The sequence below is a fragment of the Pelophylax lessonae genome (assembly GCF_965119305.1).
Source record: "Pelophylax lessonae genome assembly, chromosome: 6".
Taxonomy (NCBI): domain Eukaryota; kingdom Metazoa; phylum Chordata; class Amphibia; order Anura; family Ranidae; genus Pelophylax; species Pelophylax lessonae.
In genome coordinates, this window is record NC_138773.1 from 20,323,012 (window position 1) to 20,348,315 (window position 25,304).

The 25,304-nt window shown below is 44.1% G+C and overlaps 1 protein-coding gene across 1 annotated transcript in view; it reads right to left on the minus strand.

Annotated features, from left to right (window-relative positions):
- The window catches only part of LOC309558474 (transmembrane protease serine 9-like), a 182,598-nt gene that overhangs the window by 148,140 nt on the left and 9,154 nt on the right, over positions 1-25,304 (minus strand). The window contains 3 exon segments of the mRNA XM_082261545.1: positions 2,189-2,234; positions 2,237-2,482; positions 4,434-4,591. Coding sequence (XP_082117671.1) covers positions 2,189-2,234; positions 2,237-2,482; positions 4,434-4,591 — 450 coding nt within the window.

A 25,304-nucleotide genomic window follows, 5' to 3' on the forward strand; every position in this document is an offset into this window, starting at 1 on the left:
GTATTCTGCAGCAGATGACACAAGCAAAAAAAAAAAAAAGAAGTGTTTAGCTTAAATAATATTAATAATATCTACTGTATATACCGTTTCTCACAAAAGAGAGTACACCCCTCACATTTTTGTAAATATTTTATTCTATCTTGTCATGTGACAACACTGAAGAAATGACACTTTGCTACAATGTAAAGTAGTGAGTGTACAGCTTGTATAACAGTGTAAATTTGCTGTCCCCTCAAAATAACTCAACACACAGCAATTAATGTCTAAACAACTGGCAACAATAGTGAGTACACCCCTAAGTGTAAATGTCCAAATTAGATCCAATTAGCCAATTGACTCGTTAGTGTTACAAGGTCTCAGGTGTGAATGGGAAGCAGGTGTGTTAAATTTGGTGTTATCGCTCTCACTCTCTCATACTGGTCACTGGAAGTTCAACATAGCTACTCATGGCAAAGAACACTCTGAGGATCTGAAAAAAAGAATTGTTGCTCTACATAAAGATGGGCTAGGATACTAGAAGATTGCCAAGACCCTGAAACCGAGCTGCAGCATGGTGGCCAAGACCATACAACAGTTTAACAGGTCAGGTTCCACTCAGAACAGGCCTAGCCATGGTCAACCAAGGAAGTAGGGATCACGTGTTCAGCGTCATATCCAGAGGTTGTCTTTGAAAAATACACGCATGAGTGCTGCCAGCATTGCAGCAGAGGTTGAAGTGGTGGGGGGTCAGCCTGTCAATGCTCAGACCATACGCCACACATTGCATCAAATTGGTCTGCATGGCTGTCGTCTTCTAAGCCTCTTCTAAAGATGATGCACAAGAAAGCCCTCAAACTGAAGACAATCAGACTAAGGACATGGAATACTGGAACCATGTAATGTTCGGCAATGGAGAGCTACAGTTCATTGAGGGAACCATGAATGCCAACATGTACTGTGACATACTGAAGCAGAGCATGATCCCCTCCCTTCAGAGACTGGGCCGCACGGCAGTATTCCAACATGATAACGACCCCAAACACACCTCTAAGACGATCACTGCCTTGCTGAAGAAGCTGAGGGTAAAGGTGATGGTGGTGGACTGGCCAAGCATGTTTCCAGACCAAAACCATATTGAGCATCTGTAAGGCATCCTCAAACAGAAAGTGGAGGAGCGCAAGGTCTCTAACATCCACCAGCTCCGTGATGTCTTAATGGAGGAGTGGAAGAGGACTCCAATGGCAACCTGTGAAGCTCTAGTAAACTCCATGCCCAAGAGGGTTAAGGCAGTGCTGGAAAATAATGGTGGCCACACAAAATATTGAAACTTTGGGCCCAATTTGGACATTATCACTTAGAGATTTTTGTTGCCAGCGGTTTAGACATTAATGGCTGTGTGTTGAGTTATTTTGAGGGGACAGCAAATTTACACTGTTATACAAGCTGTACAATCACTACTTTACATTGTAGCAAAGTGTCATTTCTTCAGTGTTGTCACATGAAAAGATAGAATAAAATATTTACAAAAATGTGAGGGGTGTACTCAGTTTGTGAGATACTGTAGATAGATAGATAGATAGATAGATAGATAGATAGATAGATAGATAGATAGATAGATAGATAGATAGATAGATAGATAGATAGATAGATAGATAGATAGATAGATAGATAGATAGATAGATACACATATATGTCACAGTTTACCAGGGCCATGGCTGCAGCTGTTAGGACTGGTACACTGAATATATTACATTTTTGTTCTTACCTTTAGCTAGCCTTTAAGAAGAACATTCCCCCCTATTTTGATAAAACTAGAATTCTTTATTTTCTTTATATATTGGGAAGACAATGTGGTTGATTTACAAAAGAAGTAGGGCATGTTTACTTTGTAAAGTAGATTTTTTACTTAGCTTAACGAATGAAAGAAAGCTGTTCTGACTTCAATCATCCAATCATGTCTGAGCTAAAACCATGATTGGGTATTCTTTACAAAGTGAATGTCTTCTATTATTTAAGTAAATCAACCCCATCGTCTAGGTCAGCTGGGATGGAAGCTTTCCATTATATTAGTTCCAGCAGAAAGAGTAGTTTGCACCAGGATCATCCAATGATTATATGACAAGGCTGGGGGGGGGGGGGGGGGTCACTAAATTATCCAGGTCAGTTATGATGATGCATCATCCAGTTGTTTGCGATGATAAGGTGACACTATCTTCAGATGTTATTGTTGAAAGTGGAACACTGTTGTATGAATAGTGCTTAATGTGGAGCTGGAATTACCTGGGTTAGAGAGGCTTCCTCCACATGGCAGCGTTGGTTTAGGGATATTTGAGACATAGTTGAATGTAACATTCGAGTCGGAGCTGATCGCGGATTGGTAGGCTGTCACCTGTGTGTACACTCCAGGGAAGTTGGGGTATGGGCAGCCTATTCCCAATCTCAGAATTCCAACCTGGTACCATACACCCTGGACCTTACACACCAGAGGTCCACCTAAGTCACCCTGTAAGACAATCAATAATCATTAGCTGCACCTGTGTCTATCTGTTCAGGATGAATCAAGAAAATGTTTGAGTCTTGGCTTTTCCATGAATGTGTCATTAAAACTAGTTAAACGTGGGTAAATGGGTGCGGAATTTGCACTGCACTAGAACTTTAAGAAGTTGCAACCAAGTCCATTTTAATTAGCTTAAAGCAACTTTGTTGTAAATTAAAAAAAAAAAAAGTAAAAAACCAGGACCTGTAAAGGAAGAAGAGTTACACTCTTACTCACCCTTCCATATGTTCTTCAATGAACTTTTCACATCTAACATACTTATGGGTGTGTCACATGATTGGTCCCCTGACTGATTTTGTGGTTTCTCTAGCCAACTTCTACATCCCTACAGGGCACAGTAGCGATGGTCAGCAGATGGAACCACAGTGCATGTCGGGGGACACAATGGTTGAATGTGAAGGTCCTATTTGACATTTTTGAACTTTGTGATAGAGTCAAAGAAATAGGGCAGGGAGGGAAGAAATGGGGTGCGGGAGAATGATATGTAAATGGGAACTGGAACGTAGAGGGTTTCTAACCCTTGTGTATATCATATGCTCGCTCTGTCATTCCTCTAGCCGGATTCCAAATCCCTACACAGCACAGTAGTGATAACCAGCATATGGAACCACAGATCATGGTGGGGGTCAAATTCGCAGATTCTTGTTGCTGTGCAGAGCAAGGATTGGAGAAATGGGTGGTGAAGGTCATGTGTTTTGACATTATTGTAGTTAATGACAGTGTCAAAAGAACTTAGTGGGGAGGGGGAAATGGGGTGTGGGGTAGAAGCATGTAAATAAGGAATGGCACATAGAGGGATTCTAACCCTTTTGTGCATCATACTCATACATATACAGTGTAGGTTGGAGCTGAACACAAGCTAAAACTATTCTTAGTGTAAAAGGCCACCTAATTACAACATTTATGCAAGTGTAATGATTAATATTTTACAAAATGTTTGTAATATGTGTGTAATAGTTTCCTTGCTGTCTCCTTGTTCCTTATTGGAGAATATAAACTCATAACATTTGATCCTAAGAGAAAAATAGCAGTGGAGTTCCGGCCACATAATCGACATACAGTAATCGATTTTGGGCCATCCGCTTGCTATTGGTCACCTGAAAAACAAATAGAGAGTTACGACTTTTTTTTTTTGTTTATTTACCTTGTATTGAAGAAAAATATACTCACCTTTCTTCCACTTCCTCCCTCTGCGGCCGCGGCCCGCGCCGTCACTTCCTCTTTGCATTGATTCCTGGGAGCTGAACGTCATCGCTCCCAGGAATCAATGCGCCTGCACCGGGCCCCGCTCGTCGCTTCCGGTGTGGGCGCCTCATTCCCTGCTAAACAGCTTCTGGGCTTGCTGTGGAGGGATGATGCGCCCCCACCGGAAGTGACGAGCGGGGTCGGTGCAGGCGCATTCTGGGAGAAGAGGACACGGAAGAGGACGCAGAAGAGGACGCGCTGGCTTCAGCTGCCCACACCTGAGATGGCAGCGCTGGAGAAGAAATTTTCAAGGTAAGTATTTCTTCTTGCAGGTAAGTGCGACCCGAGACAGATCAGAGACTATCCATTGTGGAATGTACTAGCCCTGACTGTCCCGGGGGTATTTTTAGCTAAATTTCACCCCCGTGGCCGGAACTCCACTTTAAGAACATTTGACCATGAGAGTTCATAGGCTAGATACAATTGACCAGTAGGGGAAACACTATGTGGGAGACTTGTGCACTATGAGCAGCCTATGGAGAATTTTGTGCAAAAGGTTGAATGAATAGGTGTTTGGCGGAATGAACTTCCAGCTGTAGAGCGACGTGATATGTTTAGCAGTGGTCTTTTTTGTAAAAAATAAATAAATAAATAAATCTGGTGCTGGAATGGAATGGAATGAAAATGTTGGAATGTTCTTGATGTCACTCACCTGGCAGGTGTACTTTCCCCCATCCTTGTAGCCGGCACAGATCTGATAATACTCGATAGTGATGTCACTTCCCCCATTGGTATACATTTTTTGACATGTATTGCGGTCTATTAGGGGAACCATAACCTCCTGGAGGGTCCCATTTGACACTGCACTCCCTGGCGATAAAACACAGACAAGATGATGAATAAAGGTCATTCTTGGCAAGGCTATACATAGACTGATCACCTTTATGTTCTGTTCACACATGTGCATTGTGGGATTGCACTTAAAATTGTGCAGTTTCCAGTGACCCTGTACTGATGGCACAACCTGCCAATGCTCAATACCTAACACGGCAACTAAATTACTTCTTCGAGACAAATGCCCTGTCGGTTGGCAACCCCTTTGTGGTTTGGAACGCTCACAAGGCATTTGTCAGAGGTCTATTACTCAAAATGAGCGCAAAGGCGAGGCGCCAGAGGACACAGCAGATCGATTCCCAATTATCAAAAATTTCTAATCTTGAAAAACGAAACAAATCTAGCCCCATCAGACACCATTTCTGACCAGTTAATACAGGCTAGAAATGAGTTATGCATTCATCTATCAAACAACCATGCCAAATCGCTATTGAAAACACGCACCAATTTCTATTCTAATAGCAAAAAAGCAGGAAAACTTCAAAGCCTCTATTTCTAGACAGAAAATTCCATATGTAATTTTCACCCTTCCAAGGGTAACAAACTGTACACCCCACAAGACATTGCAAACACTTTTAGTGATTCCTATAACTCACTATACAATCTAAAGCAGCGGTGTTAAACTAAATTCCAACGCGGGCCGCATTAGCATTATGGTTGCCCTCAAAGGGCCAGTTATATCTGTAGGACACCGAGGACAGAGGAGAGCTGGAGTCAGCTTCCAGAGTCTGCTGAATGCTGAGACCAGGGGAGGTAAAGGCAAGGGGGTGTTGGGGTACTTTCTGCTCCTGACCCAACTAAACAATTTCTCGTTCATACAGACGCTTTTATGTTTGGATTGGGAGCAGTACTGAGCCAAGTCGGAGCAGATGGCAGCAAGCACCCAGTGGCTTATCTAAGCAGGAAACTTTTACCCCGGGAAGTGAGCTACGCCGCCATTGAAAAGGAGTGCCTGGCTGTGGCGTGAGCCCTCAAGAAGCTACAACCATATTTATATGGGCAACCTTTCTCTTTACTCACGGATCACAACCCGTTGGCTAAACAGGGTGTCAGGAGACAATGCCAGGCTGCTGCGCTGGAGTTTGGCGCTGCAGCCTTTTGACTTTACCATCCACTACCGCCCTGGGAAGTAAAACGGCAACGCCGATGGGTTATCCAGGCAAACAAACATTGACAAATGATCCCTGAGTACTCCTCCGGACATCCCCAAGCTGATCCGTTAGGATCAGACTGTGTATGCCGGCTTGGTTTTGGGGGAGCATCGTGGCAAATACAGCCACTGTATATTGTCCTTCGTGTAGGCATTATGTTTATTGCATGTGTATACCTTTAAGAACCAAGTGTTTGTAATGTAATGCTACAGCCCTTCTTCCCCCATCCCCCCCCCTCTCCTGTTTCTGTGTCTAATTGTGTGGATTCATGATACAGACAATGGTCTGGACTGGAGACATCTCTCCGCAGGGGGTGTGTATTGAGAGACTGCCTGTTTCAAGGTACAAATATTCAGTCCCCCATGTGGTCCGCTGCTGTACAGCCCCTGGAATGTCTGTGGGGAAGCCCCTTGCATGGGGAATCCCATAAATACTAAAAGCCTGTGAATAAAAGTGTTGTTGACTCCCAGCCTATGTGTCGTCTAGATCTTGGGAGGGAAGAATGGTATAACGCTACCTGGATTGTTGCATGCTGTACCTGCCTATTTGGAATAATACCTGTTTTCCTGTCTATCAGCGGAGACCCTGTAGATTGAACTACTTCTCCGCTACACACACATCTGCTGTATTTAGCGACAACTTTGGGTCGCATAGCAGTGTGCGTCTTGCAGGTGATTTGCACATCGCACAGTTGATAAAGCCTCAGTGACAAGTTAACGCCTGTTCTTGTTGTAAGCGTTAAGTCCACTGCAAAAGGCTTTGCTACTCTGCGTCACACACATCTGCTTTATCCACTTAAGCCCCAGCCCTATTTCGGACACTTTTTGTTCACAAGTTAAAATCAGTATTTTTTCCTAGAAAACTACTTAGAACCCCCAAACATTATATATATTATTTTAGCAAAGACTCTGGAGAAATAAATGGCGGTCATTGCAATTTTTTTTGTCACGCGGTATTTGCGCAGCGGTCTTTAAAACGCCATTTTTTTGGGAAAAATTTTGAAAAATCCCATTTCACTGCATTTAAAAAATACTAAAAAGTAAAGTTAGCCCATTTTGTTTGTATATTGTGAAAGATGATGTCACGCCGAGTAAATAGATACCCAACATGTTATGGTTTAAAATTGCGCGCATCCGTGGAATGGTGACAAACTACGGTCAATAGAAATCTCAATAGGCGACGCTTTAAATTTTATTAACGGTTACCAGTTTAGAGTTAGAGTGTAGCTCTTTTTTTAAAATTATTGCTCACGCTCTGGCGATCGCGGTGATACCTCACATGTGTGGTTTGAACAGCGATTTCATTCGTGGCTCGACTTCCGTATACGTTTTTTTTTGTGCGCAAACTAACGGCGACGGCGGCGGCTAAATTTTTTTTTATTACTATTTATTTTATTTTTTTTTACTTTATTACAGGTTTTTTAAAAAAAAAAAAAAAAAAATCTGATCACTTTTATTGCTGTCACAAGCAATGTAAACATCCCTTGTGACACCAATATGCAGTGACAGGTACTGTTTATGGAGGGATCGAGGGTCAAAAAGACCCTAGACCCCTCCACTACACTTCCATGTATGCAATACGCCGAAAACGACGTTTTTGCATACAGCCGTTTTTTAAATTTGCCACCTTTTGCAGCACAGTAACCCGGAAGTGACGTCATGGACGCCGCCTCCGGGTTACGACATCGGAGACCCGATCGAAGCCGTTTCCGGCTTTGATCGGGACTCCATCCAGCCGGCGGACGGGTGGGTGCTCGGGCCTCCCGGTGGGACGGGAGGCCCGTTAAAAGTCACGGTACTGTGATGATGCCTCTAGCTAGAGGCATCATCCCGGTATATCCCCGCAAAGTTAGCTGACTTATATATACGTCAGTTTACGATAAGTGGTTATTTAGCGACAAATGTGGGTCGCATAGCAGTGTGCGTCTTGCAGGTGATTTTCACATCGCACAGTTGATAAAGCCTCAGTGACAACTATGTCAGGTAGACCAAGGAAAGGCATACCTGGCCCTGCTGCAGAAAGGGGCACAGCTTCTAGGGTGTCTAGAGGCAAGGGTGGACGTGGTGGTCAGTCCTCAGCCAGGCCACCATTTCAATTCTTCTCCGGCAGTGGCCAAGCTATACGTCCACAGTATGTACAGGAGGTGGTGGAGTATATTACCAAACCCTCATCATCGTCAGCATCAGCAACTACAGTGACCCAGGCAGAGAAAAGTGGTCAGTCTTCTGCAGTTGGCAGAACAAAGAAAGATGAGTCCATGTCCACCTCAAGTCCTCCCTTAGACCCAACTTCAGACATGGCAGAGGAGTCAGCTGAGCTGTTTGACCACAGTGTCGGCCATCTACTCCTGCCTGATGCTCAGTCCTTTATGGAGTCTGATGTTGGGTCTGAGGTTCAGGAGGAGACAGAGCAAGCAAGAGGGGAGAGCAGACGGCCAACTCCATCTAAGGCCGCACCTGTTGTCTCCCGGGCCACTATACAAACCTCTTCTTGCTGGGCCTTTTTTGAGACATCTCATGCAGATCGAACAGTTGCGATCTGCAAGATTTGTCATAAGGGAATAAAACGTGGCAAAAAGGTCAACCACTTGGGTACCAGCTGCCTAACCAGGCATTTGACAACCCACCACTTGGCCCGTTGGCAGGAGCATTTGAAGAACCCACAAAAGGGCCAAAGATCGGTCAGTCAGCCTCCTAGTCCTCCTCGCGCTCCTCCTCGTGCTCCACCTGCACATCAGTCTGTCCCTGCTATAGTCACTCGTCACCTGTTGGCAGCCTCCACTGACAGGGATGATGATATAGCACGCAGTGTCGCATCTACCTCCAGCACACCACCAGCTGTAACATCTAGATGGCAAATTTTGATTCCACACATGTTGGAATGTTGGAAAGTATACTCCCTGCCACCCACATGCCCAGCGTCTAAACAGTAGTTTGGCAAAACTACTGGCTCTGCAACTCTTACCTTTTAACCTGGTAGAGTCTGCTCCCTTCCGCTACTTTGAAAAATGTGCAGTTCCACAGTGGCATGTGCCAAGTTGGCATTACTTTGCCTGTAAGGCCCTGCCATCCCTATACCAACACGTGGAAGGCAATGTAGTGTCGTCCCTGGTCAAGTCAGTCAGCCGTAAGATACACCTGACGCCTGACACTTGGTCAAGCAAACATGGGCAGGGACGGTACATTTCTGTCACTGCTCATTGGGTGACACTGCTTGCCAGTGGAAGGGATTGTGGCCAGGGCTCGGTGCTGCAGCCAGTATTGCCCCCACATCTGCAAACAGCTGGTGGTGTCGCTGATCCGGGTAGATCGATCACTTCTACCCCATCCTGCTCCTCCTCCTCATCCTCCTCCATGCCCTCTACTGCAGAATGGTCGTTTGAATATGATGAGGTATCACGTAAGCGTTCAAAGGGCTATTCTATGTCTCAGGCCAAAAGGTGTCACGCAGTGCTGCAGCTTGTGTGTCTAGGGGACAGGCAGCACACTGCCCCTGAGATTCTTGGGGCTCTGCAGGCACAGGCCCAGAGGTGGTTGACACCACGCCAGCTGCAGCCAGGAATGGTTGTTTCCGATAATGGGTCAAACCTTCTGGCCGCCCTTCGGCAGGAAAAGTTGACCCGTGCCTGGCGCATGTCCTGAATCTCGTGGTACAGCGGTTTTTGAACTCGTACCCGGAAATGCAGGATGTGCTAAGGATGGCAAGAAGGGTGTGCAGTCACTTCAGGCGGTCGTACAGTGCCACTGCACGTTTGGCTGAAGTGCAGCGTGAGTTTCACCTGCCGATACACCGCCTCGTCTGTGACATGCCCACCCGCTGGAACTCCACCTTGGCTATGCTGCAGCGCCTGTACACGCAGCAGAGTGCCCTCAATGAATATCTCTGCGAGTATGGCACCAGCACTGGCTCAGCGCACCTGGGCTTTTTTTCGCCACGGCAGTGCCTTTTGATTAAGGATGCATGTGCTGTCCTCTCGCCATTTGAGGAGGCCACAAGGATGGTCAGCCGGGACAGCGCATGCATCAGTGACACCCTACCGGTACTGTTTTTGTTGGAGCACACTCTGCGTGGCATTATGGACAGGGCACTGGAGGCAGAGCAGGAGGAAGAGGAGGACTTCCTTGCCTCTCAAGGAGGCAAGAGGAGGACTTCCTTGCCTCTTTATCCTTACCCCATTATGCCTAGCTCGCCTGAGCAGGATCCAGGGGTGGAAGAGGAGGAGGAGGAGGACGATTCTTTGGAAACTTTTGCAGGCTTTGAGGAGGAGGCAGACATGCGGCAATCTGCAAGGCCTAGTATGACTCCCTCGGGACACTTTGGAGTAGTAAGTGGCTGGGAGGAGGAGGAGCACGTTCAAGATCATGTAGTTTTGAGTGACCCAGAGGAGTCAGCTTCTCAGGCCTTTGCAAATTTGTGACTAATGGCAAACATCATGCTTCAGAGCCTGCGAAAGGACCCCAGAATCAAGGCCATTAAAGAGACTGACCACTATTGGTTGGCCACCCTACTTGACCACCGGTACAAGTCAAAAGTCCCTGAGCTTTTCCCATCCACCCAGAGAGTCCACAGGATCAAATCCCTTGAGGACAGTCTCAAGAGGATTCTGGTGAACACGTTCCCTGACTCCCGTAGGGTGCAGGGGTGGGGACAACCTACCATGGCTTCTACTGCGGGTCACGAGAGGAGCGTTGGAGAATGCGTGCGGTTGACAGATGCCTTTCGGTCTTTTTTTAGTCCTCACCGCCCAGGCCTCTCAGCTGCCACATCGCATTGACAGCGTCTGCATCACATGGTGGACGATTACGTAAGGGCACAAAGTGACACAGAGGGCTTTTCATGTGACAAATCCGATCCACTGGCATACTGGGTCTTAAGATTAGACCACTGGCCTGAACTGGCCCAGTATGCCATGGAGTTGTTGGCCTGCCCTGCTTCCAGTGTCCTATCGGAACGGGCATTCAGCGCAGCAGGAGGATTTGTCACAGACCATCGAACGAGACTCTCCACCGTTTGACATTCAATAAAATGAATCAGTTTTGGATATCAAGCTTTGATGCACCTGATGTAGACTAGTCTATCGTTGCGATGTGGCAGCTGAGCCTCAGTTTAAGCCTGGACCAGGGTGCCACTCTCCAACCCTCCTCTCGTTCTGTTTAGGTTCACAGAACCTCATTTTATTTTCCACTAGAAAAGATGAATTTTTTTTGGCCTTCTGCAACACCAGCTCTTTGGGCTTATGGTGGGGAGGCTCCGCCAACACCAAAACTACCATGTTTGCGCACCTGTTACACAGGTGCACACCTTCATAATTTTTACGCCTTCTTCAAAACCAGCTCTTTGGACTTACAGTGGTATGGCTCTGCCAACACCCAAACAACGATTTTTGCGCACCTGTCACACAGATGCATATCATTGCAATTTTTTTCCTTACAAAGTCAATTATTGCCTTCATGACCAGCACTTTCATAGGGATATGGTGTCAAGGCATCGTCGGCACCACCAAAGGCCCAATTTTTAAGCATCCTTTACTTCTATTCAAAGTCAAGAGACAACAGTATTCATCCAAAACATCTCTAATCTTGTTCACTGTGCACTACATTGTGGTCCCTACCCCTAACCCTCAATGTATCCGTGCAAATATGTCTGTTTCTTGTGAGAATTCAAGTTAAAGTGCACCAAACACCATTTTACATGAAATAAAGTGCATCTATATACATCTTTTGACTTCTTGAAAACATTTGGTAATAATAGCCCCATTGTGAAAATACACCCGTTAATTATATCCACATTTAAAGAGACAGCACCTTGTTCCAAAAAAAACTCTAATCTTGTTCCCAGTGCACTGCATTATGTCCCCATCATACACATTGGCTGTGCAGTTGATCAGGAGCAAAAGAAAGGCGCGGTTAAGCAAAAAAGTAATTTTTGAAGGTTTGGCATCCTATAATTCTGGTTCTGGACATGCTACAGAGCTGAAACTTCACAGGTACAGTTTTAGACACCCCAGACACTAAATCCAAAGAAATCTCATTTTTTTTTTCCAATAATTGGCTCTCTATCAAAAACGAAAATTTTTAAGAACTTTGTTTGCATGATTCAAAATCCCTGGGGCATGACCCAGAACCCTAGGCACTTTTTAGGGGTATTTATTAGGTTTTAGGGCTTCAAAATGGTGTTTTTTGATTCCCGAAGTTCGGGTCCCATTGATTTCAATGGGGTCCGGGAATCCTAACCGAACTTTCGGGAAATTCGGGTGTTCAGGTCGAACCGAACTCTTCAAAAGTTCGACCATCCCTAGTTACTACCCCTTTCTCTGCCAAAACATGTTTTTTCTTTCAAAATTTTTTTATCTTACAATAATTAATTTGGTATATACATCCATCAGTCAGAACATTAAGTTGACACACCATAACCTGTTGAGGCATGGATTGACTAGATCTCTGAAGGTATGTTGTAAAATGTGACATCAAGCCAGTATCAGATTATTTAGGTTCTTTAAGTTGCGAGGTGGGGCCTCCATGGGTCGGACTTGTTTTTCCAGCAATCCCCCAGAGGCTTGATTGGATTGAAATCTGGAGAATTTGGGGGCAGCATCTTGAACTCTTTGTTGTGTTCCTCAAACCATTCTTGAATTCGCCAGACCAGGCCACCTTCTTCCATTGCTCCTTGGTCAAGTTTTGATGCTTATGTGCCCATTTGTTTCTACAGCACTTTTGGCTGTAGACACGGGTCAGCATGGACACCATGACCAGTCTGCGGCTACACAGCGCAATACACAGTAAACCGCAATGCTCTGTGTGTTCTGACACCTTTCTATCAGCACCAGCATTCACTTTTTTAGCAATTTGAACTACATTAGCTGACCCCCATCAACTCCCCAATAAAAAGAGAAAATCTACCACCATCATCCAGGAGTAGAGTTTGAAATGAGGAAGGGGGAAAATACTCCAGTGTGAGCGTGCATGGCAAAGAACCTCTTTGCCACTGTTTCTGATGATGGCTGGATCAACTACACTGTTGATAAACTCTATATAAGCAGTATTAGTAGGCTACAGTTTTTTTTTTTTTAGAATCATAATTTTAGTGTCATTTCAAATAGGACAAAACAGAATAGAATGTGCAATTTTTATTTGCAATAAGACTTTATTTTTAAAATTAACACTGCTAAAAAAAAAAAAAATGAGTTGTATTTAGTTTTGTTGCATTTAATTGTCTTAGAGCTGGTTCACACTACCACTACCAGAAAGTCGCCCCGTGACTTGAAGAGACTTGTTTAGAGACTTGGAAGAGACTTGGAAGAGACTTGGAAGAGACTTGGAAGAGACTTGTGCACTACTTTGAAGAGACAGGCGACTTTGTCTGTGGGGAATGCCTGGCTAATCTCTTTCTTCTTCCTGGAAAGTCTGATAACAAGTCGTGTCAATTAAGATAAGGAGGCAACTCCCATTGAAGTATATGGGACAGTCGGATCACAGGTCGCCTCAAAGTAGTACAGGACCCTTTTCTGAAGTCGGAGCAACTTCAGTAGTGCCAATTAAGACGTCACTGATTGATTAACATTGCTTTTGTTATGTCAAGCTACCTGGGGCAACACAAGTTGCCTCACAAGTCGCGCTAGTGTGAATAAGCTCTCAGGATTGTGAAAAATAAATAAACAATAATTGTTGCAAGAGAATATTCACAAAAAAAAGCCTTGTTTGTCCTTAAAAAAACAATATACAGTCCCAAGAAATGACAAAATGATCACTGAATTAACCAATAGTCCCAGAAATGTAAAAATGTCTCTGGTCCCTAGAGGGTAAACAGCTGAGAGAGGCAAAGTGGTTAATCAAGAAATAAATATTGGAGTGTATTATTTCTCAAACAATAATGAGAAATATTGTGCACAGTATGTAAGCATGTTTGTTAGGCCACAAATTAGTAGGGAGAGACCAGGCTGAAGAGGCTTGACCATAGGAAAACTTAATTGGCCCTTTGAAGCCACATGACCAGAGTTCAGAGGTCAGGAAGTGCAATGTGGTAATTGGTTGCTATTGCAGCAAATGGTCAGATTAGTTCCCAAACTGCAAATGATTTGGGTTCAGGTCCAGCTTATGTTTGACCCAAACATGAAGCCCATTCCTACTCCTGAGCTTGTCATTGAAAAACATGGTGGTTTATTTTAAATCTCCATTAAAATGTTGCATCAAAATGACCCTTTCCTTGCTGTATGGTATTCTTTTTTTGTTTTGTTTTTTTGCTTTCTTAAATGTTCCCCATGGCAGTGTTCACCTTCCCATGCCCTTTTTGACAATATCTTGCCTATTAGCCTTGAATATGGCCAGCATTTAGGATCAAGATTTACACTCCCTTCTTAGACTTCAATAGGATCCAATGCTACGTTCGGGTTTCAAAACAGGACTTGATTAAACTCATGCAAATCTAACCAGGTAGATTTGCCCATCATTAATTATCATGATGTATTGGATGTAAGTGACAGGTCTGGCTAACTTCTATTGAAAATGAGTAAAATCACTATTGTTTATCATTTTATGGACTCACCTCCATAAGTTCTTGAACCCCAGCCGGTCACCCAGCACTCCGTACCACAGGGGAAGATGGTGTTGAAAGATGGCAGACAGATTGGCATAATGTACTGAGTATAGACGACAGGTGTGGCCAGCCGCAGCAGGGCGATTTCCCAAGGGCTCCCAGTGGTTGTAAATTGACCACCCATGACAATAGACCTTACTTTGGCAACAACTGTATGAGAGCTGATCACACCCAGCTTGTACATGCCCAAATATACTTTATAACTCGATAGACTGATAGGACTGCAGAAAGCAAACAGAACATAACATGTATAAATGAGGATCCATCTGCTGCAGAAGCCAGTGCAATATCATTACTATCAATGACCTTCAGAATCTAATGAATGAAATACAACTTGGTCATGATGTGTTCTCTATGAATGGACTGTAGGTACACACGCCCAATGGTATGAACTTAGGCAGGATCATCAGAGTTTACTGAGATGCTAAGTCACAGTAATCTCTATGAAAGGCTCAGAAGTGGAATGCAAGTGTATGTATACATGTGAGATATTAAAAAAGGCAGATATAAAAGATACAAAATATTGATTAACCACTTAACGTCTAGCGACATAGACCTACGTCAGCTGACTTTGCGTGGTTGTACCGGGGTGATGCCTCTAGCTAGAGGCATCATCCCAGTACCATTTTTTAGAGCCGGCTGTCGGCTTTCTGGTGGTAATGACCAATGTGACTCGGGAGCCGCTCGATCGTAACCCCGGTGAGCGGGAGGGGACATCCCCCCTCCCGCCGCATTCCGCGGCTTTGCCTGGGTCTCCCATACCACCGGGAGACCCGAGCACCCAGTCCGCCGGCTGGATGGAGTCCTGATCAAAGCCGGAAGCGGCTTTGATCGGGTCTCCGATGACGTAACCCGGAGGCGGCGTCCATGACGTCACGTCCAGGTTACTCTGCTGCTAAAGGCGGCAGATTCAAAAAGTGACTGTATTCAAAAATGCTTTTTTCGGTGTTTTGAATACATGGAAGTGTAGTGGAGGGGTCTAGGGTCTAGGACCCCAGATCCCTCCATAAAGAGTACCTGTCACTGCATATTGCTGTCACAAGGGATGTTTACATTCCTTGTGACAGCAATAAAAGTGATCAGATTTTTATTTTTTTAAAAACCCTGTGTTAAAATAAAAAAAATAAATAAATAAATAGGAAAAAAAAAATGTAGCCGCCCCCGTCGTCGTTAGCTCGCACATGAAAGAAAACTTATATGGAAGTCGCGCCGCAAATGAAATCGCTGTTCAAACCACACATGTGAGGTATCGCCGCGATCGCCAGAGCATGAGCAATAATTAAAAAAAAAGAGCTACACTCTAACTCTAAACTGGTAACCGTTAAAAATGTTTAAAGCGTCGCCTATGGAGATTTTTATTGACCGTAGTTTGTCGCCATTCCGCGGGTGTGCGCAATTTTAAACCGTAACATGTTGGGTATCTATTTACTCGCGTGACATCATCTCTCACAATATACAAAAAAACGGGCTAACTTTACTGTTTATTTTTTTTAAATACAGTGAAATGTGATTTTTCTAAATTTTTCCAAAAAAATGGCGTTTGAAAGACCGCTGCGCAAATACCGCGTGACAAAAAATATTGCAATAACCGCCATTTTATTCTCCAGAGTCTTTGCTAAAAATATAAATATAATGTTTGGGGGTTTTAAGTCGTTTTCTAGCAAAAAATACTGATTTAAACTTGTAGACAAAAAGTGTCAAATATAGGCTTAGTGGTAAAGTGGTTAATATATCATTACATGCATTTTTTTTTTTTTTGTATTGCAAGTGGTGTAAGCATCTGAATTGTTATCAGCCTCTTACAGTCCCTCCACAACAAAGCTCAGACTAGGGAAAGGATAAGCAAAACAAGTTGCCAATCAAATATGAAGCATGCTGATAGAGGGAGAGAGTGGAGTGGCAGGGAGATGAGCCTATCACTCTGCTGCTTCTCCTTCACTGCCCAGTCACAGGTTGAAGGCGGGTCCATGACAGCATAGGCTCAGAGAAGCTGGGTTGATTGATGCTGGCCGTCAACCTAAGAGGCTGAGCACATCTAGTGGGAATGGCTATGGATTGAGAGCCGGTTCACACAGGCGCGACCCGACTTGCCGGAGCGACCTGTGTAATCTCGGTGCACAGCTCGCACCGCGCCCTCGGAGCGGCCGGCACCGACTTCATATCATTGAAGTCAATGCAGGTCGCTCCGGGTCGCCCCAAAGAAGCTCAGGACCCTTTTTCTAAGTCGGAGTGACTTGTGTCGCTCCTATTAGAACGGGTCCTGTGTTAACACACAAAGGTTTAATTTGGAACCAGATTACTGGCAAGTAGGTGGCAGTACAGCAATAACAGGAAGATCCATAACTGAAGGTCATGGTCACAACGGAACAGAGAGACAAACAAAAGCAAAAGGACCGGATCCATGAACTGGTAATCAGGTTACAGGTACACAAAAATAGTAAAAGTACTGTGGCGGTCAGCCCCTCCTGGACAAAGTGACGTATATATACGTCACTCGCCCGCGAGCCAATAGGGGGCGAGTGCGCCGCCGGAGGCGCGCTCCCGCCCCCACTCATTCACTGTCATCCCCGTGCGAGTGACCAGCGGCTCGGATGTCCGCCGGCCACCCGCGATCGTCCGCTGCAGAGGGAGAAAGGCAGACGGCTAATGTAAACACAGCCGTCTGTCATTCTCCCTGGTGTAACTGCAGGGACTATACAATCCTTCTATGTAGGATCATATGTCTCTGTGGTTACATGAAAAGCCACACCCCTTTACAGTTAGAAGCACGCCCCTAGGGACACATTTAACCCCTGCATCTCCAATAAAATTAACCCCTTCCCTGCCAGCGTCATTTTTACAGTAACAGTGCATATGTATGTCTTTGATTACTGTAATAATGTCACTGGTGCCCCCAAAAGTGTCAAAAATGTCAGTCAGGGGTCCGATCTGTCCGCCGCAATGTCGCAGTCCCGCAAAAAAAAAAAATGGCAGATCGCCGCCATTACTCGTTAAAAAAAAAAAACAATAAAAATGACAAAAATCTTTCCCTTAGTTAGTAGACCCAATAACTTTTGCACAAACCAATCAAAATACGCTTATTGTGATTTTTTTTTACCAAACATAGGTAGCAGAAAACAAATTGGCCTAAAATGTTAAAAAAACTTGATTTTTACATTTTTTTGGGGGAATTTCATATAAAAAAATGTGAAAAATATTGTTATTTTTTCAAAATTGGCGCTCTTTTTTTGTTTACAGCTCAAAAAGTAAAAATCGCACAGGGGATCAAATACCACCAAAAGAAAGCTCTGTTTGTGGGAAAAAAGGGACATCAATTTAGTTTGGGTACAGCGTTGCACGACCGCGCAATTGTCCGTTAAAGTCACGCAGTGCCGAATCGCAAAATAGCCCCTGGTCTTTGAGCAGCCAAATCCTTCGAGGCTTAAGTGGTTAAAGCAGAAGCTGCAGAACCAGAATGAGATACAGTAAATGAGACTGTGGCTTAGGCTGAAGACTTCAAGACTGCCAGAGACTTCAAATCTAGACAGTGTTATGACAGTGGCCCATTTATAATGGTGCTTAGACCTCCTCCTGCTGTCATGTAGACCTGGACCCTGCTTAGATCTAGGTGGAGAAAAGTTCAAAGCACCCTTCATGATGTCCCAAGTGTGCTCCTAATATCCAAGTGGTAAACTTTGAGTGTAGGGTATTGTATGGGCTACTCTTCACCTCCGTCTATCTATTCATAGTGAATAAGCCTATGAAGTCAATAGCTAAATGAGGGGTGATGTAAACCAATCAATAATGATCAATGAGGCACACTTGGCAGTTTTAAAGTGGACACTTTATAAAAGGAGAACACTGGATTAATAAACATGTCCATGACTAGATTTTAGAAACATTTTGAAAAGCAGAATGATTTGTGCCTGATGGAAGATTTGGTATATAAAGGTAACATGTTATACTTACGAGTTGATGCAAGACGCTGCCGTCATAACCCACTCCTGTGAGATCAGGGAGCCCCCACATAAATATTCTTTATTTGATTTTGTATATATAATTGCGACCTGCCAGGGCCACTCCCCATCCACCGCATCTGTACCACCAACTATCCGACTGGACACCAAGGGAGAACCGCACACCGAGTATTCTGCAGCAGATGACACAAGCAAAAAAAAAAAAACAAAAAAAAAGTGTTTAGCTTATATAATAATAATAATAATAATAATAATAATAATAATAATAATAATATATACTGTATATATATATTGTGACAGGAAGTCAGGTAAATCTGTGGATGTAGTCACAGACAGGAGATACATTTCCACCTGGCTTAGAAAATTCACCAATTACTATAGGGTGTCGGCTGCAAAGGCAGCAGGAAAGGTAGCCAGGACGGCTTAAGGAAGTTGAAAGGCCTTCAGCTGTTCGGAATGAGGAAGTTAAGGCCTCTATAATTTGTCCAAAGGAAGTCGATTGATTGCTGCCTCCTGACGCTGTGGAGAGGAGGACAGTCAGATGTGTGCCTCCCGACGCTGTGTGAGCCTGGGAGAAGGATTGCTTCCTCCTGACGCTGTGGAGAGGAGGACAGTCAGATGTGTGCCCCCTGAAAGCTGTGTGAGCATGGGGAAGACCTCCTGAAGCGATGTGCGCTGAGGAGGGTAACAAGTGTGAAGACTACTCGAGGTGAGGTCTTGGATCGTTTCTCTGTGAAAAGAAACCAATGGACATTTCCTGTGTGAAGGGGAAATTAATTAAGACTGAAGACTACTCAAGGTGAGGTCTTGGACTATTTCTATGTGGAAAGAAATAAATGCACTGTTTGCTATGTGAAGAGAAAAGGGACATGTTCAATGTGAAGAGGAATAGGGACATGTTCAATGTGAAGAGGAATAGGGACATGTTCAATGGACATTTGTTGTGTGAAGAAAAAACGTGGACTATTGAGTGTCTGCTGTAGGATCAGCAAAGTTTGCCCAACAGTAGGTTGGAGACAGACTCCGTAGGTAGGTTCCTGTATGTGAGAAGGTAGCCGCCCACAGTGGCAAGGATTTATTTTGTGTTTTATTTTATTTTGATGTTTGCAACCACTTCTCGGCTATCTCCCTGTGTAACGAATCCCCTCAAGGGGTCATCCATACCCGCCACCGAGCTAATCAACCCCACAATATATACACACACACACTTGTTGCCCAGTTTATTAGGTTCACCTGTCTAATTGCTTAGTTACACAAATTGCTAATCAACCAACCAAATGTCAGCAACTCAATGCCACATCTGTACGATGTATAGATCTTGCTGCAGCAATACTGACATTTCTAAAGGAAAACATGTCATTTAAACTTGCTCACGGCTGTAATGTATTGTCGGCTCCTCACAATACAGATTAAAAAAAATGTTAAAAACGGCATGGAATCCCCCCCTGTCCATACGAGGCCCTCATCCAAGCATGTAGCCTGATAGATCAGGAAAAAGGGAGGGGATGAGTGAGCGACCCCCCTCCTGCTCCTCAACCATACCAGGCCACATGCCCTCAACATGGAGGGATGGGTGCTTTGGGGCTGGGGGGGGGGGCTCTGCGCCCCTCCCACCCCCAAAGCACCTTGCCCCATGTTGATGGGGACAAGGGCCTCCTCCCGACAACCCTGAGCTGTGGTTGTCGGGGTCTGTAGGTGGGGGACCTATCGGAATCTGGAAGCTCCCTTTAACAAGGGGTCCCCTAGATCCCGACCATTCCCATGTGAATGGGTATCGGGTACATCATACCTCTACCTATTCACCAAAAAAGTGTCAAAAAGTCAGAACCACAGGCAAGAGCTTTTGACAATTCCTTTATGAAAAAACAATAAGAAATAAAAAAATAGTGTTCCTCGATGTAAATCCATCATCAATGACAACACCCCCTGGACCCGAAAAAAATAAAATAAATTTTGCCTCTTGTGAGGCCTCCCGACGTCTGCCTCCTCTCTGATTTGACAGTTCTTTTATAGGCAAGGGGTGGGGCCACTTTGTTACATCATCCCGTGACACTGCCCCTTCTGACGTCACATGCCGTCACGTGATGTCAGAAGGGGCGGTGCCACTGAGTGGCGTAGCCAGGTGGCTCGACCCCTTGCCTATATAAGAACTGTCAAAGCAGAGAGGAGGCAGATGGCCAGAGGCTTCCCCAGAGGTGACAGCGTTTTTTTTTCTATTTTTCGGGTGCAGGGGGCATTTTGATTGATGATGAATGTTATTACTTTTGACACGATGTACCCGATACCCATTCACATAGGGAGCGGGGCTGGGATCTGGGGGCCCCCTTGTTAAAGGGGCTTCCAGAATCAAATAAGCCCCCCACCCGCAGACCTCAACAACCACAGCCAAGGGTTGTTGGAAAGAGATCCTTGTGCCCATCAACATGGGAACAAGGTGCCTTGGGGGGCAGCCTCCCCATGTTGAGGGCAAGTGGCCTGGTATGGTGCAAGGGGGGGGGGGGCGGAGCTCGCTCATCCCTATTTTCATTGCCTGCCAGGCTGCATGCTTGGATAAGGGTCTAATATGGATTTTGGGGGTGACCCCACACCATTTTTTTTTTGGTATGTATTTCCCCTTAAAATCTATACTAGAACCAAAGCGCCTGGTATGGATTTTGTAATTCTGTCATGGGGTTCCCCTTAACCACTTCAATTCAGGGCACTTTTTCCACCTTCCTGCCAAGACAAATTTTCAGCTTTCAGCGCTCTCACACTTTTAATGACAGTTACTCAGTCACTGCAACACTGTACCCAAACAATATTTTTTATAATTTCACATAAATAGAGCTTTCTTTTTGTGGTATTTAATCACCTCTGGGTTTTTATTTATTCTATTTTTTTGCAATAGAGTCTTCAAGCTATAAAGCAAGTCATAAAAAATGTATCTATCACACCTGATGTACTGATGCCTATCTCATTTCTTGAGGCCCTAAAATGTCAGGACGGTACAAATACACACCAAATGACCCCTTTTTGGAAGTAGATAATCCAAGGTATTTAGTAAGAGGCATGGTGAGTTTTTTTGAAGTTGTAATTTTTTCCCCACAAGTCTTGGGAAAATAAAGAATCTTTTTTGCACATAATTGTCATAATTAACAGGTTATTTTTCACTCACAGCATATGCATACTTGCAATTACACCCCAAAATACATTCTGCTACTCCTCCTGAGTATGGCAATACCACATGTGTGAGACTTTTTTCACAGCCTGGCCACATAGAGAGGCCCAACAAGCAGAGAGCACCAACAGGCAATCTAGGAGCACAAATTACACATCTAGTTTCATTCTTAGGACAGTGTAATTACCCACAAAATGACCCCATTTTGGAAAGAAAACACCCTAATGTATATGAGGCATGGGCTGCAGATAGGTGCTCAGGTACTTTGATGGGAGTCAGGGAAGTGGTTAACATTTTTGGGGGGAATTTTTATAACTTTTTATTATAGAGTGGGGGGGGGGGGTATGGTGCTTGGGTGCAATACTTTTGTGCCTGCTGCACTATAAATATTTTATTATAGTTTTTTTTTTTTACTGCTGCTGCCAAAAAAAGCCCCAAAAAAAAAAAACTGAGACAGATCAGTGTTTGCTGGAGATACATTGCTCTGTCTGGAGATCAGATCCCCTTTGTGATCTGCTGGGTGCTGCACTGACACCAATGAATGAGTTGGGTGTCACTATGTAAGGAAGGACACCATATCCTTCTCTTAGCTCAGCACCCTGAAGGTTGTCACCCACCTCTCATTGTGGACTATCACAGCCCATCCTGGGTTTTGAAGACACCCTGCTGGACTAAACTTCACCTCTGAGCTCCTCGCCTGCTTTGCAACTTCTTCAGTTGTATTGTATAAGCAGAATCTGGGAACACCGGTATCCAGAGGAGTGAGACCAGGTGAGAAGGGACCGAGCTTACACCCTACCAGGAGTATCTAAAAAGGGACCCCACATTGGCCGGAAAGGCCTCCAAGCGCTGAAGGTCTTAGTGCTATACAGCACATAAGACCCAATATCTCTGGTAAGTGATTTAATTCTGCCATAAGTCACTGGAAACAAGGAATCCACGCCACGAAAGTCACAAACTTTTGATTATCGAGCACGGAGCACTTTGCACACAAATCACCATTTGCAAAAGACTATATTTATTCACAATATTATGGTTTATTTATTGGACTTTTAACACTAATTTTATAATTTGTATGTGCCATTATTTATTTGCTTTAAACATCACCTAATAATTCACTGAATACTGTCACTATTTGTTTATATACATCATACTATTTAATTTATAATATAATACAATTCATAATTTGTTTTGAGGCAAGCGCTGTTTATAGCCTAGGCTATTTCCCATATCAATGTCTTCTATTATTTAAGTAAATCAACCCCATCGTCTAGGTCAGCTGCGATGGAAGCTTCCCATTATATTAGTTCCAGCAGAAAGAGTAGTTTGGACCAGGATCATCCAGTGATTATATGGAAGGCTGGGGGGGGGGGGGGGCACTGCATTGTCTAGATCAGTTATGATGATGCATCATCCAGTTATTTGTGATGATAAGGTGACACTATCTTTGGATGTTATTGTTGAAAATGGAACACTGGTGTATGGATAGACAGTGCTTCCTGTGGATCTGGAATTACCTGGGTTAGGGAGGCTTCCTCCACATGTCATCGTTGGTGTAGGGATATTTGAGACAGAATTGAATGTAACATCCAAGTAGGTGCTGATCCAGGCTTGGTTGGAGGTCACCTGTGTGTACACTCCAGGGAAGTTGGGGTATGCGCAGCCTACTCCAAAACTCACAATTCCAACCTGGTACCATACACCCTGGACCTTACACACCAGAGGTCCTCCTGAGTCACCCTGTAAGACATCAATAATCATCAGCTGCACCAATGTCTATCTGTTCAGAATGAATCAAGAAAATGTTTCAGCCTTGGCTTTTCCATGAATGTGTCATTAAACAAACTAGTTGAGCACTCAAAAAATGGGTATGGAATAGGCACAGCAGAAGAAGTTACAACCAAATCAATTTTCATTTGCTTAAAATAACTTTGTTGTCATGTTAAAAAAATATATAAAAAATCAGGACCTACAAAGGAAGAGGAGTTACACTCACCCACCCTGCCATACATCCTTCTGTTTGCAGAGCAATGGACTTTTCACATCTAACATACTTACGGGTGTGTCCCATGATCGGTTCCCTAACCGACACTGTGGTTCCTCTAACCGACTTCTACATTCCTACATGGTACAGTAGTGATGGTCAGCAGATGGAACCTCAGTTAACCTCAATGGCAACAAAGATAATTAGGGGAATGGAGGACATCAGCTATGAGGAAAGACTACAAACACTGAACTTATTCTCTCTGGAGAAGAGACGATTGAGGGGGGATATGATATCAATGTACAAATATTGTACTGGCGACCCGAGCATAAGGAACAAACTTTTTTAGAGAAAGGGAATACAATAAGACACGTGGCCACTCACTAAAACTAGAGGAAAAACGGTTTAACCTTAAAATACTTAGGGGGTTCTTCACTGTAAGAGCAGTAAGGATGTGGAATTCTCTTCCACAAGCAGTGGTATCAGCAGGGAGCATCGATAGTTTCAAATAACTATTAGATGGGCACCTTAAAGACCACAACATACAGGGATATACAATGTACAACATACAGGGGTATACAATGTACGGTTAACAGCAAACACACACACACATCATAGGTTGAACTGGATGGACTGATGTCTTTTTTCAACCTCACAAACTATGTAACTATGTAACTATGGATTCTAAACCTTTTGTGCATCATACTCATACATATACAGTATTTATTAGAGCTGAACTCAAGCTAAAACTACTTTTAGTGTAAGGGGCTGCTTTATTACAACATTCATGCAAGAGTAATGAATAATTCCCATAATATTTATAATATGTACAGTATGCAATAGTTTTCTTGCTCCCTCCTTGTTCCTTGTTGGTGAATGTAAACTCATAACATTTGATTCTAAGAGAAAAATAGCTTAAAGTGGAGTTCCACCCTATTTTTATACTTACCTCCATCTTCTCGCTCCGGGTCACCTGAAAAAGAAATGGATAATCGCATATTTTTTGGGAGGTGGGTAGGGGGTGGAACCAAGGAATGGTGCAGGAGGTGGGTAGGGGGCTGAGACAAGGGGTGACTCAGAAAGGGGAGTCCCTGCACATATTGTCTGAGAAAAAAAGCCCTGAGTAATATTACTACTGATAAATGTGACAGCTCCCTCCTTGTTTTTATCAGGTAACAGGGCAGGCAACAATAACCTCTTTTTTATGAAAACAAAAAATTTAGACTTTAGTATCACTGTAACTGATGGCATGCAATGCTTCCGCTTCCTGTGAAGAGATCCTAAAGGTGATCCATGCTGGAATGTTCTTGGTGTCACTCACCTGGCAGGAGTCCTTATACCCATCCTTGTATCCAGCACAGATCTGATCATACTGGATAGTGGAGGTACTTCCCCCATCGGTATACATTTTCTGACATGTATTGCGGTCAATTAGGGGAACCATAACCTCCTGGAGGGTCCCATAGGACACTACACTCCCTGGTGATAAAACACAGACAAGAAGATGATTAGAGGTCATTCTTGGCAAGGCTATACATAGACTGATCACCTTTATGCTCCATTCACACATGTGTATTGTGGGATTGCACTCTAAATTGTGCGGTTTCTCATAGCGCACAAACAAAGTGCATCTTTTTTTACAAAAGGACTGCAGTGCCATTCATTTTAAAAGCTTGTCAATGCACCTAGCTAAAGTGAGGGAGAAATTAAGCAACAAAAATGCACGGTAACACAGTTCCATCCATTTCGGTGTGCCATTACTTTAAATAAAAGGGTCATGTACCTCTGGGGGCGCGCAGCGCGGCGATCGGGGATGACGCTCGTCCCTCGGACAGAGCCCATCCCCAGT